Source organism: Pan troglodytes, chromosome 1 (genome assembly GCF_028858775.2).
Source record: "Pan troglodytes isolate AG18354 chromosome 1, NHGRI_mPanTro3-v2.0_pri, whole genome shotgun sequence".
Taxonomy (NCBI): Eukaryota; Metazoa; Chordata; class Mammalia; order Primates; family Hominidae; genus Pan; species Pan troglodytes.
This window is the reverse complement of record NC_072398.2, coordinates 169,097,741-169,112,145: the sequence shown is the minus strand read 5'-3', so window position 1 is coordinate 169,112,145 and position 14,405 is coordinate 169,097,741. Positions and strand designations below refer to the sequence as shown.

Genomic DNA, 14,405 nt, shown 5'->3' with positions numbered 1-14,405 from the left:
ATAGATGGGAATTGAACAATGAGAACACATGGACACAGGAAGAGGAACATCACACTCTGGGGACTGTTGTGGGGTGGGGGGATGGGGGAGTGATAGCATTAGGAGATATACCTAATGCTAAATGATGAGTTAATGGGTGCAGCACACCAGCATGGCACATGTATACATATGTAACTAAACTGCACATTGTGCACATGTACCCTAAAACTTAAAGTATAATTAAAAAAAAAAAAAGATTGGAGTCCTGGAAAACAGCAATACTTAAGGCATGAACAGAGGAAGAAAGGAGTGAGCTGGAATGAACAAAAGGTAGGAGAAAATTAGTGAACTAGATTGACTTAGAAATCAAAGGAAGAGAACATTTTAACAAAAGTGTCCTCACAGGCTATGTTCACATGCTAATAGGGTCAATGTAGATAAGACAGAGAAGTTTTCCCGGGGCTTGGCCACATGGATGCCCTTGGTAAGCATTGAACATTGTTAGTAGAGTAGATTTCAGAGAGTTGTGTATTGAGAATTGAACACAAGGTTAAAAATTGGACACAGAAAGAGCTGACTAGTGTTTTGAAAACCCTGGTCATGGGCTGGGCCTGGTGGCTCATGCCTGTAATCCCAGCACTTTGGGAGGCTGAGGTGGGTAGATCACCTGAGGTCAGGAGTTCGAGACTAGCCTGGCCAACATGGTGAAACCTCATCTCTACTAAAAATACAAAAATTAGCCAGGCATGGTGGTGTGCACCTGTAACCCCAGCTACTCTGGTGGCTGAGGCAGGAAAATCACTTGAACCTGGGAGGTGGAGGTTGCAGTGAGCCGAGATCGTGCCACTGCACTCCAGCCTGGGCAACAGAGCAAGACCCCATCTCAAAAAAAAAATTAGCCTGTTGTGATAGCATGCACCCGTAGTCCCAGCTACTAGGGAGGCTGAGGTGGGAGGACCGTTTAAGGCTGGAAGGTTGACGCGGCAGTGAGCTATAATTGTGCCACTGCACTCCAGCCTGTGTGACATAGCGAGACCCTGTCTCAAAAAAAAAATACATGTTACTTAGATAACTAGATGGTATTAATGTATCAAGGCAAGGGGAAAATATATATATATGTATATATATAATGTATATAAGACATACAACATTTATATTATATATTACTACATTCATATGTATATCAAACTGAAGAGAATTTTCTTTGCTTGTGGAATATGCAGATGCCATAAAGGGGGTGATTAAATATAGTCTGTGGAGATGGTGGAGGGAGGAGAGAACATTGCACACTTGGAATCACCTTGGATAGTTTGATAGGAGGAAGCTCACCTCCTCCACTGAGATAGGTGCCAGGAAGGAAAGGAAGGTCTGGATGTAGGTACTTTTTATAGCTTGAGAGCAGGAATCCAAAGAGATTCTTGTCCAATGATGATGTTTGTTTGTTTCTGTCACTTAGGGAGAAGATTATTTACTACTAAGAGTGATGAAGTGCTAATAAAGTAGGCATTAAAAGGAGAAGTGTTGGAGCAGAGATTAGCTTTTGAAAGAGTGGTAGGAGAGTAACCACCTAGTGGTAGGGAGTTTTGAAAAATATTTACCTTCTTTTTCCAACGCCCCAGGGAGTGAGAGAATGAGCTTCACCCACTTGAGTGTGGTATACTTGGCAGAGAACCAGAGCTGTTGAAGAGGAGGTTCAGAGAACGTTCAGTGAAGAGGTCAGGGTGTGGATAGTTTTGTTTATAATTCTAGCAGATTCCATGCAGCATGATGGATGATGTGCATGGCAGGTCTTGGGGTGCGGCGTGACAAAGGAAGCACATTTGAAGGAAAACCCAGAAAGGTGTGGCATTGTGAGTAGGGAGATAAGAAGTGCACAAAGGAGTTGGAGCTTTCAGCAAAACATAACAGGGATGACAGATAGGGTGGGCTTAATTGGCTTTAAACATTTTTATTAAAACCTTAATCCAAGTGTGATTTTTGTGTTGACATGGGAGATATCTTAGATTTAGATGATGTGCATTTCTCTGTTCAGCAACCTGAAATTTTACCTAGAGTTTTAGATAGAAACTTCATCAAAAGTTGTTCTCTGTGCTTCTGCATAGCCCATATCTGAGTGGAAGGAAGGGATACAGAAAGGCCCAACAGCTTTCCTACTCTGCAAAAGCCAGGCCGGTATGCAGAGGGAGAGTGCTGCCAGGCCCAGTGTCCTAATATGATATCCGGTGCAGCCTCTGGGGGAACGCACAGTGATAAATAAGCAATGGATTTGTTTCCTTAGGACAGATGCCTGGAAGTGGAGAAGTTAGAAACATATTTTATGGCTTTTTATTTAGTCAAAATTTTTTTCTTCTTTTTATTTTTGAAACAGGGTCTTACTCTGTTGCCCAGGCTGGAGTGCAGTGGCACCATCTCAGCTCATTGCAACCTCCACTTCCCAGGTTCACACCATCCTCCCACCTCAGTCTCCTGAGTAGCTGGGACTGCAGGCATGTGCCACCAAGCATGGCTAATTTTTGTACTTTTTTTTTTCTTTTCGTAGAGATGGTGTTTCGCCGTGTTGGCCAGGCTGGTCTGAAACTCATGGGCTTAAGCAATCTGCCTGCCTCAGCCTCCCAAAGTGTTCAAATTATTTTTCCATTGTTTTTTAAATTTCTCTTTTGCTTAGTGTGAATAGTTGAATCTGGCAGAAGAATGCAGAAATGAGACTGCTTCTCTAAACTGTAGAATTGTAACTGTAGAATGTGAAGAATCAGAAAAGATCTAAGCAAACTTCTAAGTCCACCCCTCCTTTCTTGGACAGAAGAGGAAGTGGAGCATCAGTTGTTCTTACTCAGTTTGACCCCAGCTTCAGAGAGGGAAGATATACTTTGTTCTTATCCCATTGCTTTTTCTTTCAAAATGAGTATTTGACAAGCTGATTTCTTATGCAGGCACGGGCATTTAAGGACTCCAACCTAACCTTGTCTTAGGAGATTAGTCTTGCACTTGAAAGTTGTTTTTTTGGCTTGCTATTGGAGATTTAGGGGATATTTAAATCCCAGCAGGTTCCAGAAGAGTTCTTGTAAATCATATTCCTTCTTTTAATCTTTAAGGGTATGCCCCATGGAGTTAGGTTCATAGGTGAATATTTATTGCCACTCAGGAGCCTGCCTGAGTAATGCATAGATTATTTTAGATGATAGTCTTTCAGATAATCAGGGTGTCGTGAAGTGCTAAATGGTATTTTACAGTTTCTTCCTTGCATTAATTTTTGTGTACGACCCAGCAGAGTTGTGTGTCTACGTGCGTGTGAGTGCACCAAGGGTAAGTATCTAATGGTTGTGATGTTTTATCTACAGTGCACTTTTGCACTAACTTCTCCTTACCTTAGGAGGTAGGACTGGTATTAAGAGGTCAGGTGCCCCTTGAAAGGAGAGATCTCTAGAAAGGGGACTGTGGGCAGGCAGGGTATAATTCTGTGGAAGGAATTCAGGTGTTCTGGTTCAGAGCACAGTAGTCCCTTCTTATCTTCAAGGGATATGTTCCAAGAACCCCACTGCGTGCCTGAAACCACAGACAGTACCAAGCCCTATATATACTATGTCTTTTCTGTACGTACATACCTATGATGAAGTTTAATTTATAAATTACATACAGTAAGAGATTGACAACAATAACTGGTAATCAAATAGATCAGTACTGCAGCAGTTGATCTGATAACTGAGATGGCTACTGAGTGACTTCTGCGCAGGCAGCATATATAGCGTATGGATATGCTGGGCAAAGAGATGATTCACATCCCAGGCTGGACAGCAAGATATTTCTTCATGCTACTCTGAATGGCATGCAATTTAAAACCTATGAATTGTTTATTTCTGAAATTTACCATTTAAGATTTTTGCCATTACTGCAGTTGACCACAGCTAACTGATACCAAGGAAAGCAAAACTGCAGAAAGCAAAACCTTAGCTGAGTGGAGGGGACTACTGTATCCTTCTTTGTTCCTAAGGTCACTTGAGATCGTGTTTTCAGACCTCGCCTGGTTTCAGTCTTTTTCTTCCTCATCTCGGTTATTTTTGGCTGTTTAAAGACCTATGGGTGCCCCTAGGGGGGACATGGACATTTCTCAGACATTAGGAGGTCTGTGGTGTGGATGTATTATGAGTGATGTTCATATCTTTCTTCTGCTGTTTATACCTGTATGACCCTGAAAGGGTTTCCTTTGTATCTATCTTTTGTCACCTGTAAAGTAGGTAGTTCTGTAGATTGAATAAAAATTCATACAGGCCAGGCGTGGTGGCTCACGCCTGTAATCCCAGCACTTTATGTGGCCAAGGTGGGAGAATCGCTTGAGGCCAGGAGTTCAAGACGAGCCTGGGCAACATAGTGAAAACCTGCTGCTACAAAAAAATAAAAAGTAAGCCTGATATGTTGGTGCATGCCTGTAGTCCTAACTATTCTGGGGGCCTCGGCGGGAGGATCTCTTGAGCCCAGCAGTTCGAGGTTATAGCAAGCTATGATTATACCACTGCACTCCAGCCTGGCAAACACAGTGAGACCTGGTCACTATTTTTTATTGGTTTTTTTTTTCTTCTTCTTCTTTGAGACAAGTTCTTGCTTTGTCACCCAATCTGGAGTGCAGTGGTGTGATCACAGCTCACTGCAGCCTTGACCTCCCAGGTTCAAGCAATCCTCCCACCTCAGCCTCCCAAATAGCTGGGATCACAGGCACCTGCCACCATGACTGGCTAATTTTTTTATTTTCTGTAGAGATAAGATCTCACTATGTTACCCAGGCTGGTCTAAACTCCTGGCCTCAAGCAATCCTCCCACCTTGGCCTCCCAAAGTGCTGCGATTACAAGTGTGAGCCATAGCACCTGGCCTATTATTTTTTTTAAAGTACATGTAAAACATTTATACAATTTTATTTTTCAACTAAAAGTCAATAAAGCTGGGAAAGGATGCATTTAACAGGCTTAATATAACAGCCTTGCCAATAGTAAACGTTTAATAGAAGGTTTGCAGTGATGTTGGTGGCAGTGACAATGATAGGCTCATGGGCCCTGACATATACCCAGGGTAGTATTCATTGTTGCTGGGTTTATTAAAAGACTCAAGGAGGTTGTTGATTAACAACAAAAAAAAATGTAATAGGATCAAATCACAGTAAAGCAATGTGTCAGAGGCTGATGTCTGGGAGGATGGTGAACTTCAGAAGAAAGACATATTTAAAATGGAAAAAAAAATTATAGATGTAATAGGATGCAAATGAGTAGAGATGGCTTCAGGTATTGGACACTTTGTTAGGAATAGTGGGAGGAGAAATAGGAGGCTAGGTGTCATAGTTGGGTAAAGGATTAACTAAGTTAACGTGATATTTTAAGCTCCCAACACAGTGCCTGGCATTTAGTGCCTTCTACATAAATGGTGGATATTTAATAGGTTTACATTTGAATTAAACTGCCAAAACTTACGTGTAAATTCAGAACATCAGGAGGAGATGGAGGAAAAGGGAGAGAATGAATATTTGCATTTCAGAGAGAGGGCTACTCTGGAGTGTGAGTTGGGAGAGAAAAGGGGGTGTTTGTGGGAGTCTATGGCCTCGAGCACGTGACACTTCTAGGTTCTTACAGTGCTGTTGCAGCGGTGGCCCACACTGCAGATGAAGGCGAATGTGAACAATTAGGACAAGAGGTACATAGAAATACTACACTAATGCCTTTGAAAATATAATTAGATCTTTGATTACTAATTCAGGCTCTACAGAAGGCCAGAAGAGACGTAATGTTCTGGAAGCAACTTACCCTGTATGGCTTGAACTTCTGTTTCTTAAGGAAGCTCTTAAACACCATTTTACATATTAATAAAATGCACACATTTTAAGGTACAGCCTACTAAGATATGTATACATTCATGTAATATACACTCCAATGAAGATAAGGAACATTTCCATCACCCAGAAAGTCCTCCTGCCCCTTTGTGTGTCTTGCACCAGGCAACCACTAATCTTATTTCTAATACTGTAAATTAGTTTTTCCTGTTTTAGAACACATGTACATGTAGTCATACAGTAGCTACTTTTTTTATGTCTACCTTCTTTTACTCAAGACAATGTCTGAATGTTAATGCAAGGGAATGCCTAATTCTTTATATACTGGTGTCAGGTAATAATTTGCTCTGCAACTTCAAAATCATGGCAGAACATCTGTACAAATAACCCTACTAGTTTGGAAGACACTAGTGCCCATTCTTTTTGGTTCCAGTTGCTCATATTCCCTGTGGTATATCATAGAATATTGCCATATAGAATGTGTATTTAAAGAGGAAAAAAATTGTGAGATTACTTAGTCACAATTGGAGCTCTCCCTGCTTCCATCATTTTTGGGTGCTGAGTTTACTTGACCTTCATACTGCTTAGTATGTAGAAATTTTATGTGAAATTAAGTACTACTGAAGAGGAAAGGTCACCTTGGCTGTCTGGAGTCATCGGATTTTGTATGATGAACATTTTATTTGCAAAGAGTTTGTATATCATGAAGTCTTACCATTAATATCCACTTGTTTGCTCGTGGAGTACTCTATCTCCACCCACCCCCCAAATCTGTAAAGAATTATAACTTTAGGCATTTGTGATAAAGGCCTGAAATAAAACACATTGTTTCAATTGGATGGTTAATTCCTTTGGGGAAAAATTTGGTTATAAATCTCTGGTTGAATGTAAGAGGCAAAAGTTCAGTTCATTTTTAAGACTTTATTTCTTTAAAGCAGTTTTTGGTTCACAGCAAAATTGAGAAGAAGGTACAGCGAGGATACCCCCTACCCCCACATGCATAGCCTCCCCTATTGTCAATATCGCCCACCAGGGTGGCACGTTTGTTACAATTGATAATGTTGATAAACTGACACATCATCTTCACCCAGAGTCCATAGTTTAGATTAGGTTTTCACTCTTGGTGTTGTATGTTCTGTAGGTTTGGAAAGTTCTGTTATTTTAAGATTTGAGTTTCTAACTGATTGAGCTATTGATCATACTTAGTGACAGTGCAAATTATAAAATTTGAGGTTAGAAATTCCTTGTTAAAGTTTCAAATATGTTTTTGCAAATGTACATCTTAATATGTACAGTAAGAATATTTCACTTTCTCAGTTAAATTTAAATTTGGGTTAAAAGGTACATATGTTCATCAGTATAAAGTGACTACATTAATTTGTTTAATTGCTCATCTCCCATGACTGTATTTCTGAAACTACTCACACTATCTAGATAAGCTTTCACAAGTTTTATCTCTCGTTAGGTATGAACTCATCTGAATAAAATGTGTGTATACTAAAACCTAGAAGAAAGGTAATATGCTCTGAGTTTCTTCCAACAGACTAATCATTTTGTGACATACTATGTCAAAGAAATCTAAAATTGTTCATATTCTAGATAGAGTGGTTTCCCCCACCCCTTCTCCTAAATTGTATGTGAGAGTTGGCAATTTAGGAAATTTTTAGTTTTTACTTTTTAAAATTAAGAAACAAATAGCCCATACTATTTGTTGAAGGTTGCTTTCCCTTCTATTTTAGGGTTGTTGGTTTTTTTTTCCCCAATTAAAGAATTTAGGCCAGGTGTGGTGGCTCATGCCCATGATCCCAACACTTTGGGAGGCTGAGGCAGGAGGATTGCTTGAGTCCAGGTGTTTGAAACCAGTCTGGGCAACATAATGAGACCCCGTATCTACAAAAGGTAAAAAAATTAGCCGGGCATGGTAGTGCATGCCTGTGGTCCCAGCTACCTGGTGAGGCTGCAGTGAGCTGTGATTGTGCCACTGTACTCCAGCCTGGGTAACAGAGTGAAACTCTGCTCAAAAAGCAAAACAACAAAATGAGAAAAAAAAAAAGTTAATGCCTATAATGATAGCATAAAGGTGTCATGGTGAAATGCTTGCCTTTTTTTTTCCTTAATGCCTATATGATATGGGGTACAGGAAAGTGGAAAATGGAGAGGAGGAAGGTTTGTATTGTTTTAGGTTTTGTTTTGAATCTTATTTCAGTTAATATTTAACAGAAGGCCGGGCACGTGGCTCATGCCTGTAATCCCAGCACTTTGGGAGGCTGAGGCGGGCAGATTACCTGAGGTCAGGAGTTCAAGACCAGCCTGGCCAACATGGAGAAACCCCATCTCTACTAAAAATACAAAATTAGCCGGGCATGGTGGTGCATGCCTGTAATCCCAGCTACTAGGGAGGCTGAGGCAGGAGAATAGCTTGAACCTGGGAGGTGGAGGTTGCAGTGAGCCAAGATTGCGCCATTGCACTCCAGCCTGGGCAACAAGAGTGAAACTATCTCATTAAAAAAAAAAAACAGAGAATTCTAAAATACAGCAGAGCATGAAGATATTCCTTGCAGTAATGTCCATATTATAAAAGACAAGGTACAATCTGATATGGGTTGGCTCTGTGTCTCTACCCAAATCTCATCTCAAATTGTAATCCCCATGTGTCAAGGGAGGGACCTCGTGGGAGGTGATTGGATCATGGGGGCGGTTTCCCCATGCTGTTCTCATGATAGTGAGGGAGTTCTCACAAGATCTGATGATGTAAAAGTGGCAGTTTCCCCTACACTGTCTCTTTCCTGCCAACATGTAAGATGTGCCTTGCTTCCCCTTTGCCTTCCACCATGATTTTAAGTTTCCTGAGGCCTCCCCAGCCATGTGGAACTTTGAGTAAATTAAACCTCTTTTCTTTATAAATTACCCAGTCTCAGGTAGTATCTTTATAGAGTGTGACAGTGGACTAATAGAATTGGTCCCAGCAGAGTGGAGTGCTGCTATAAAGATAACCTGAAAATGTAGAAGCGACTTTGAAACTGGCTAACAGGCAGAGGTTGGAATGATTTGGAGGGCTCAGAAGCTGACAGGAAGATGTGGGAAAGTTTGGAACTTCCTAGAGACTTGTTGAATACTTTTGACCAAATGCTGATAGTGATACAGACAATGAAGTCCAGGCTGAGTTGGTCTCAGATGGAGATGAGGAATTTATTGGGAAGTGGAGCAAAGGTCATTCTTGCTATGCTTTAGCAAAAAGACTGGCAGCATTTTGCCCCTACCTGAGAGATCTGTGGAACTTTGAACTTGAGAGAGACGATTTAGGGTATCTGGCAGAAGAAATTTCTAAGCAACAAAGCATTGAAGAGGTGACCTGGCTTGTGTTCACAAAGAGATGGTTTGAAATTGGAACTTATATTTAAAAGGGAAGCAGAGCATAAAGGTGTAGAAAATTTGCAGCCTGACCATGTGGTAGAAAAGAAAAACCCATTTTCTGGGGAGGAATTCAATTTGGCTGCAGAAATTTGCATAAGTAACAAGGAACTGAATGTTAATAGCCAAGATAATGGGGAAAATATCTCCAGGGCATGTCAGAAATCTTTGTGGCAGCCCCTCCCATCACAGTCCCAGAGGCCTAGGAGTGAAAAATGGTTTTGTGGGCCAGGCCCAAGGTGCTGCTACTCTATGCAGCCTTGGGACTTTGTACCCTGCATTCCAGCTGCTCCAGCTCCAGCTGTGGCTAAAAGGGGCCAAGGTACAGCTTGGGCTGTTGCTTCAGAGGGTGCAAGCCCCAAGCCTTGGTGGCATCCACGTGGTGTTGGGCCTGAGGGTGCACAGAAGACAATAGTTGAGCTTTGGGAGCCTCTGCCTAGATTTCAGAGGATGTATGAAAATGTCTGGATGTCCAGGCAGAAGTCAACTCAGGGGCAGAGCCCTCATGGAGAATCTCTACCAGGGCAATGTAGAGGAAAAATGCAGGGTTGAAGCCGCCAAATGGAGTCCCCATGGGGGCACTGCCTTGTGGAGCTGTGAGAAGAGGGCCACCATCTTCCAGACCCTAGAATGGTATCTCCACTGGCAGCTTGCATATGCAGCTGGAAAAGCTGTAGGCACTCACCTCCAGCTTGTGAAAGCAGCCATGGGGGCTGTACCCTGCAGAGCCACAGGGACAGAGCTGCCCAAGGCCTTGGGAGTCCACCCCTTGCATCAGCATTTCTTGGATGTGAGACATGGAGTCAAGGGAGATCATTTTGGAGCTTTAAGATTTAATGATTATGGCCAGGCGGTGGCTGACCCCTATAATCCCAGCACTTTGGGAGGCTGAGGCAGGCGAATCACCTGAGGTCAGAAGTTGGAGACCAGCCTGACCATCATGGTGAAACCCTGTCTCTACTAAAAATACAAAAATTAGCCAGGTGTGGTGGTGTGCACTTGAAATCCCAGCTACTTGGGAGGCTGAGTCAGGAGAATCACTTGAACTGGGAGGTGGAGGTTGCAATGTGCCAAGATTGCGCCACTGCACTCCATCCTGGGCGACAGAGGGAGACTCCATCTCAAAAAAAAAAAAAAATTTAATGACTACCCCACTAGGTTTTGGACTTACATGGGGCCTGTGGCTCCTTTGTTTTGGCCAGTTTCTCCCATTTGGAGAACATTAGGAATGAAAACATTTACCCAATGCCTGTACCCCCGTTGTATCTTGGGAATAACTAACTTGTTTTTGATTTTACAGGCTTCTGGGTGGAAAGGACTTGTCTTGTCTGAGATGAGACTTTGGACTTGGACTTTTGGGTTAATGCTAAAATGAGTTAAGACTTTGGGAGACTGTTGGGATGGCATGATTGCTTATGAAATGTGAAAAGTACATGAGAGTTGGAAGGGGCCAGGGTGGAATGATATGGTTTGGCTCCGTGTACCCACCCAAATTTCATCTCAAATTGTATTTCCCATGTGTCAGGTGAGGGACCTGATGGGAGGTGATTGGATCATGGGGGAAGTTTTCACATGTTGTTCTCATGAGAGTGAGGGAGTTCTCACGAGATCTGATGATTTAAAAGTGGCAGTTTCACCTGTGCACTCTCTCCTGCTACCACGTATACCTTCCTTCCCCTTACCTTCTGCCATGTTTGTAAGTTTCCTGAAGCTTCCCCAGCCATGTGAAGCTGTTAGTCAATTAAACCTCATTTCTTTTTAAATTACCCAGTCTCAGGTAGTATCTTTATAACAGTGTGAAAATGGACTAATATACAATGTAAGTGCATAATATATTGAGATAGCAGATAAATTATATCAATATGATGGCCTATTAAGGTACTAGTAAATAAAAAATGATAAAGGTAATGATACTGTGTGGGTAGATTTTTGTTATAAGTTCAAGTGAAAAAAATTATAGAGGAAATGAATATTGGTTGAGCCTCAGTTAATATCTAATTTAATCCTTGTTATTATTACATAGGATCATCAAAATAGGACAGTTTGTGCTATGATTACTGTTATCTAATGCTAATATAGTTGCAAAGAACAAGAAAGTGATAGATTAAAGTGAAAACAGTTTACTTGAATTGGTGGAATTGTGGGTGTATCATTGAGGGATTACAGTTACATACTCATAAACAGAAACCCCATTTAGTGTGGCTTAACCAAATAAAGGTAAGTTTTTTTCATGTGAAAAGTCCTGAAGAAGGTGGTCTTAGGATGGTGTGGTGCTGTTGTCATCAGGGTCTTAAATACCTTAGTCCTTTCTGCTCTGCTGCCCTTAATATATGGCCTTACTCCTCATTGTTTCTGCATGATTTGAAGGTGAATGTTTTACCACCAATATCACCTGTGAATTCTAAGCAAGAAGAAGGGGAGGGCATAGAGCAAAAGGCTCCTGCCAGCTGATTCTCCTTCCTTTTAATGAGTTTTCCTGGAAGTCTCATCTAGGGACTTTTGGTTCTTCACTGATCAGCACTGTGGCACACAGTTCCCATTAGCTGAAAGAAAGTCTAGAAAATGTATTTTTTTCAAAGCTGGGCATAGTGCCACCTAGAATAAAAGAAGGGTTATGTATTTATGGAAGAAGGGGAGAAAAAGACATTAGAAAGTAACCAGCAAGTGTCTGCCGAGTTGTTTTCCCCTGAATGCTGTGATACTTTCAATAATAAAAATTAGACTGGCTAAGGTAAGAAAGACATCTGGTAGTGGGTGAGATTAACGATCCTAATTTCTTAACTGATATTTGGCTTGTCTAGATCCTTTCAGCCTTCTCCTTTTCACATGGCCTTACAACAGTTTTATCCTAGATACTAAGTCTATAGAGGGCCAAGAAGGTGGAGTTTTGCTGCATTTTATAAGACTTACTTAAGTTCAGAGAAAAATGGGAGTATTGAAACTTAGGGCTAAAACAGATTTGGATACATGAGGAAAGATTGTGAGGTTGTATGTTTAAGCCTTCTCCGAGCTTCAGTTCCTCCTGTGTAAAATATAATATGATCTGCTGTGCTTACTTTATAGGTTAGAGGGATTTTTGTTTTTGAGACAGGGTCTTGCTCTGTTGCCCAGGCTGGAGAATAGTGGTGTGATCATAGCTCACTACAGCCTTGAACTCCTGGTCTCAAATGATCCTCCTGCTCCAGCCTCCCCAGTAGCTGTGACTACAGGTGTACCACCATGCCCAGCTAATTTTTTTTTTTTTTTTTAGAGATGGGGTCTCACCATGTTGTCCAGGTTGGTCTTGAACTCCTGGGCTCAAGTGATCTTCCTGCCTTGACCTCCCAAAGCACTGGGATTACAGCCATGAGCCACCACACCTGGCCAAGGGTTTTTATGAAAATGAAGTGGTTAGAGGTAGTGCCTAGATTTTTGTATAGAGTAATAGAATTTACAACATCAGACCGATTTCATTTAGCAGTCCAAAGCCGCACACCTATTTCATGGTATCAGTTAGACTTGAGTTTAGGACTCCTGATTTCTCTTCCAGATAATACACGGCACTGTCTACTCACTATTGTATTAATCTTATAACTAAATACTCCGTAACTCAGCATTTTACGTTATCCAGTTCAGCAGTTCTTTTTTTATTCTGAGACAGTGTCTTGCTTTGTCACCTAGGCTGAAGTGCAGTGGCACAAACATGACTCATTGCACTCTTGACCTTCCAGGATCAAGCAATCTTCCAGCCTCAGCCTCTCAAGTAGCTGGGACTACAGGCATGTGCCACCATGCACAGCTGATTTTTTTTTGTAGAGACAGGGTTTCACCATGTTCAGTTCAGTAGTACTATACTAACTTAACTTGCTGGATGAAAATATGGTGGTGGTAGGTGGGAAGCAGTGAGGATCATATTAGATAATATAAGTAACTGAAAAGTTCCATATAAGTACGCAAAATATTCATGGGATACAAATGACGGGGAAATACTTAGGGCTAGAAAGAGGGATCATATTGACCTGTTCATGTTGATTTATACTTGATATATATGATACATGTTGATTTCTGTGTCTTAGCTGGTCAAACAATACCAAGTTTTAAGGAATACATTTTATAACATTTTACATATTGATACAGAAACAAATTTGAAATTGCACAAATCAAACACAAACTTTTAGCATCTAGAATATCACTAATAAAAGTGTTTATAATAATTCTGTGATTTTCTAATGCTGGGTGGGGATTTGTTGAGTTGAATGTTAAAGCAATATATTTTTGCTTTGCATATTTATTGATGTAAATATTTTAAAAACTTAAAAATTGAGAATCATTTAACTACCTATAGATTTTACAATTTCAAAACTTTCCAAGGACCTTTAATAATGAGTATGCCTTAAAATTGTGTGTATTTTTTTCTTTCTCCCTCTGTAGTGAGTTACCTGAGAGAGAAGAAGGCGAAGGAGAAGAAACTCCAAATTTTAGCCACTGGGGTGCACCGAGAATGTATGTGGATGACATTATTGGCTTTCTCAATAGGAGCACAACCAGTTGCTCTTTTCTTTAACTTAACAGAACATTATTTAGTCCTACTCTAATGATTGAGAAATTGCGATAATTCACCTGTAAGCTGGCCTAAATTTTGGTTTCATTTTGTCTTATCTAGAGATTTTTAGCTGAACAAAATGACTATAACTAATATTAGGAACATCTTTGATACTCTTTCAGAGAAAGCAACTTAGATGTCCATCTAACAAGTATAGTTTATCACTATGTCATTAAGCAAGTCAGGTAAAGCTGCCTTGAATGCAGTAAAGCTTTCTTTTCTGGTAAACAACAGTAACAGTAGTTGAAGTTTCTAGTATATATCAGTTTATCTCTACCTTCCTCCCCTGGTGGAGAGTCCACGTTTGTGCTAACAGAATGTGTTGAAAACCCATCTTCCCTTGGATCTGGGGGAAGTTTTAAGTACTCACCAGTCGCTGTAGTTTTAAGTCCTCACCAGGGCTGCACTAAAGGATGATGAAAGTCTTCTTTTAGCTGCTCTCTGTATTCCGTGTCCATTATTAATGGATACCTCCACCCAAACTGGTTCTTTGCTTGTAATTGAAATCTGAATTTGTCTTAAAACATTTAAGAGTTGTTTTCAGAGTTACTTTTTTTAATGAGTTAATTATTGGCTGCAGTACAAAACCTATAATATTTTGAGGGAGGCAGTTTTCAGTTCAT

General features: G+C 40.9%; 1 protein-coding gene across 14 annotated transcripts in view; it reads left to right on the top strand.

The window, feature by feature from the left end:
* Positions 1–14,405, top strand: part of PATJ (PATJ crumbs cell polarity complex component) — a 421,434-nt gene that overhangs the window by 144,733 nt on the left and 262,296 nt on the right. For all 14 annotated transcript variants that reach the window (XM_063817330.1, XM_016919657.4, XM_016919650.4 and 11 more), the window contains one exon: positions 13,611–13,682. In XM_063817330.1, coding sequence (XP_063673400.1) covers positions 13,611–13,682 — 72 coding nt within the window. The remainder of the gene's footprint in view (positions 1–13,610; positions 13,683–14,405) is intronic.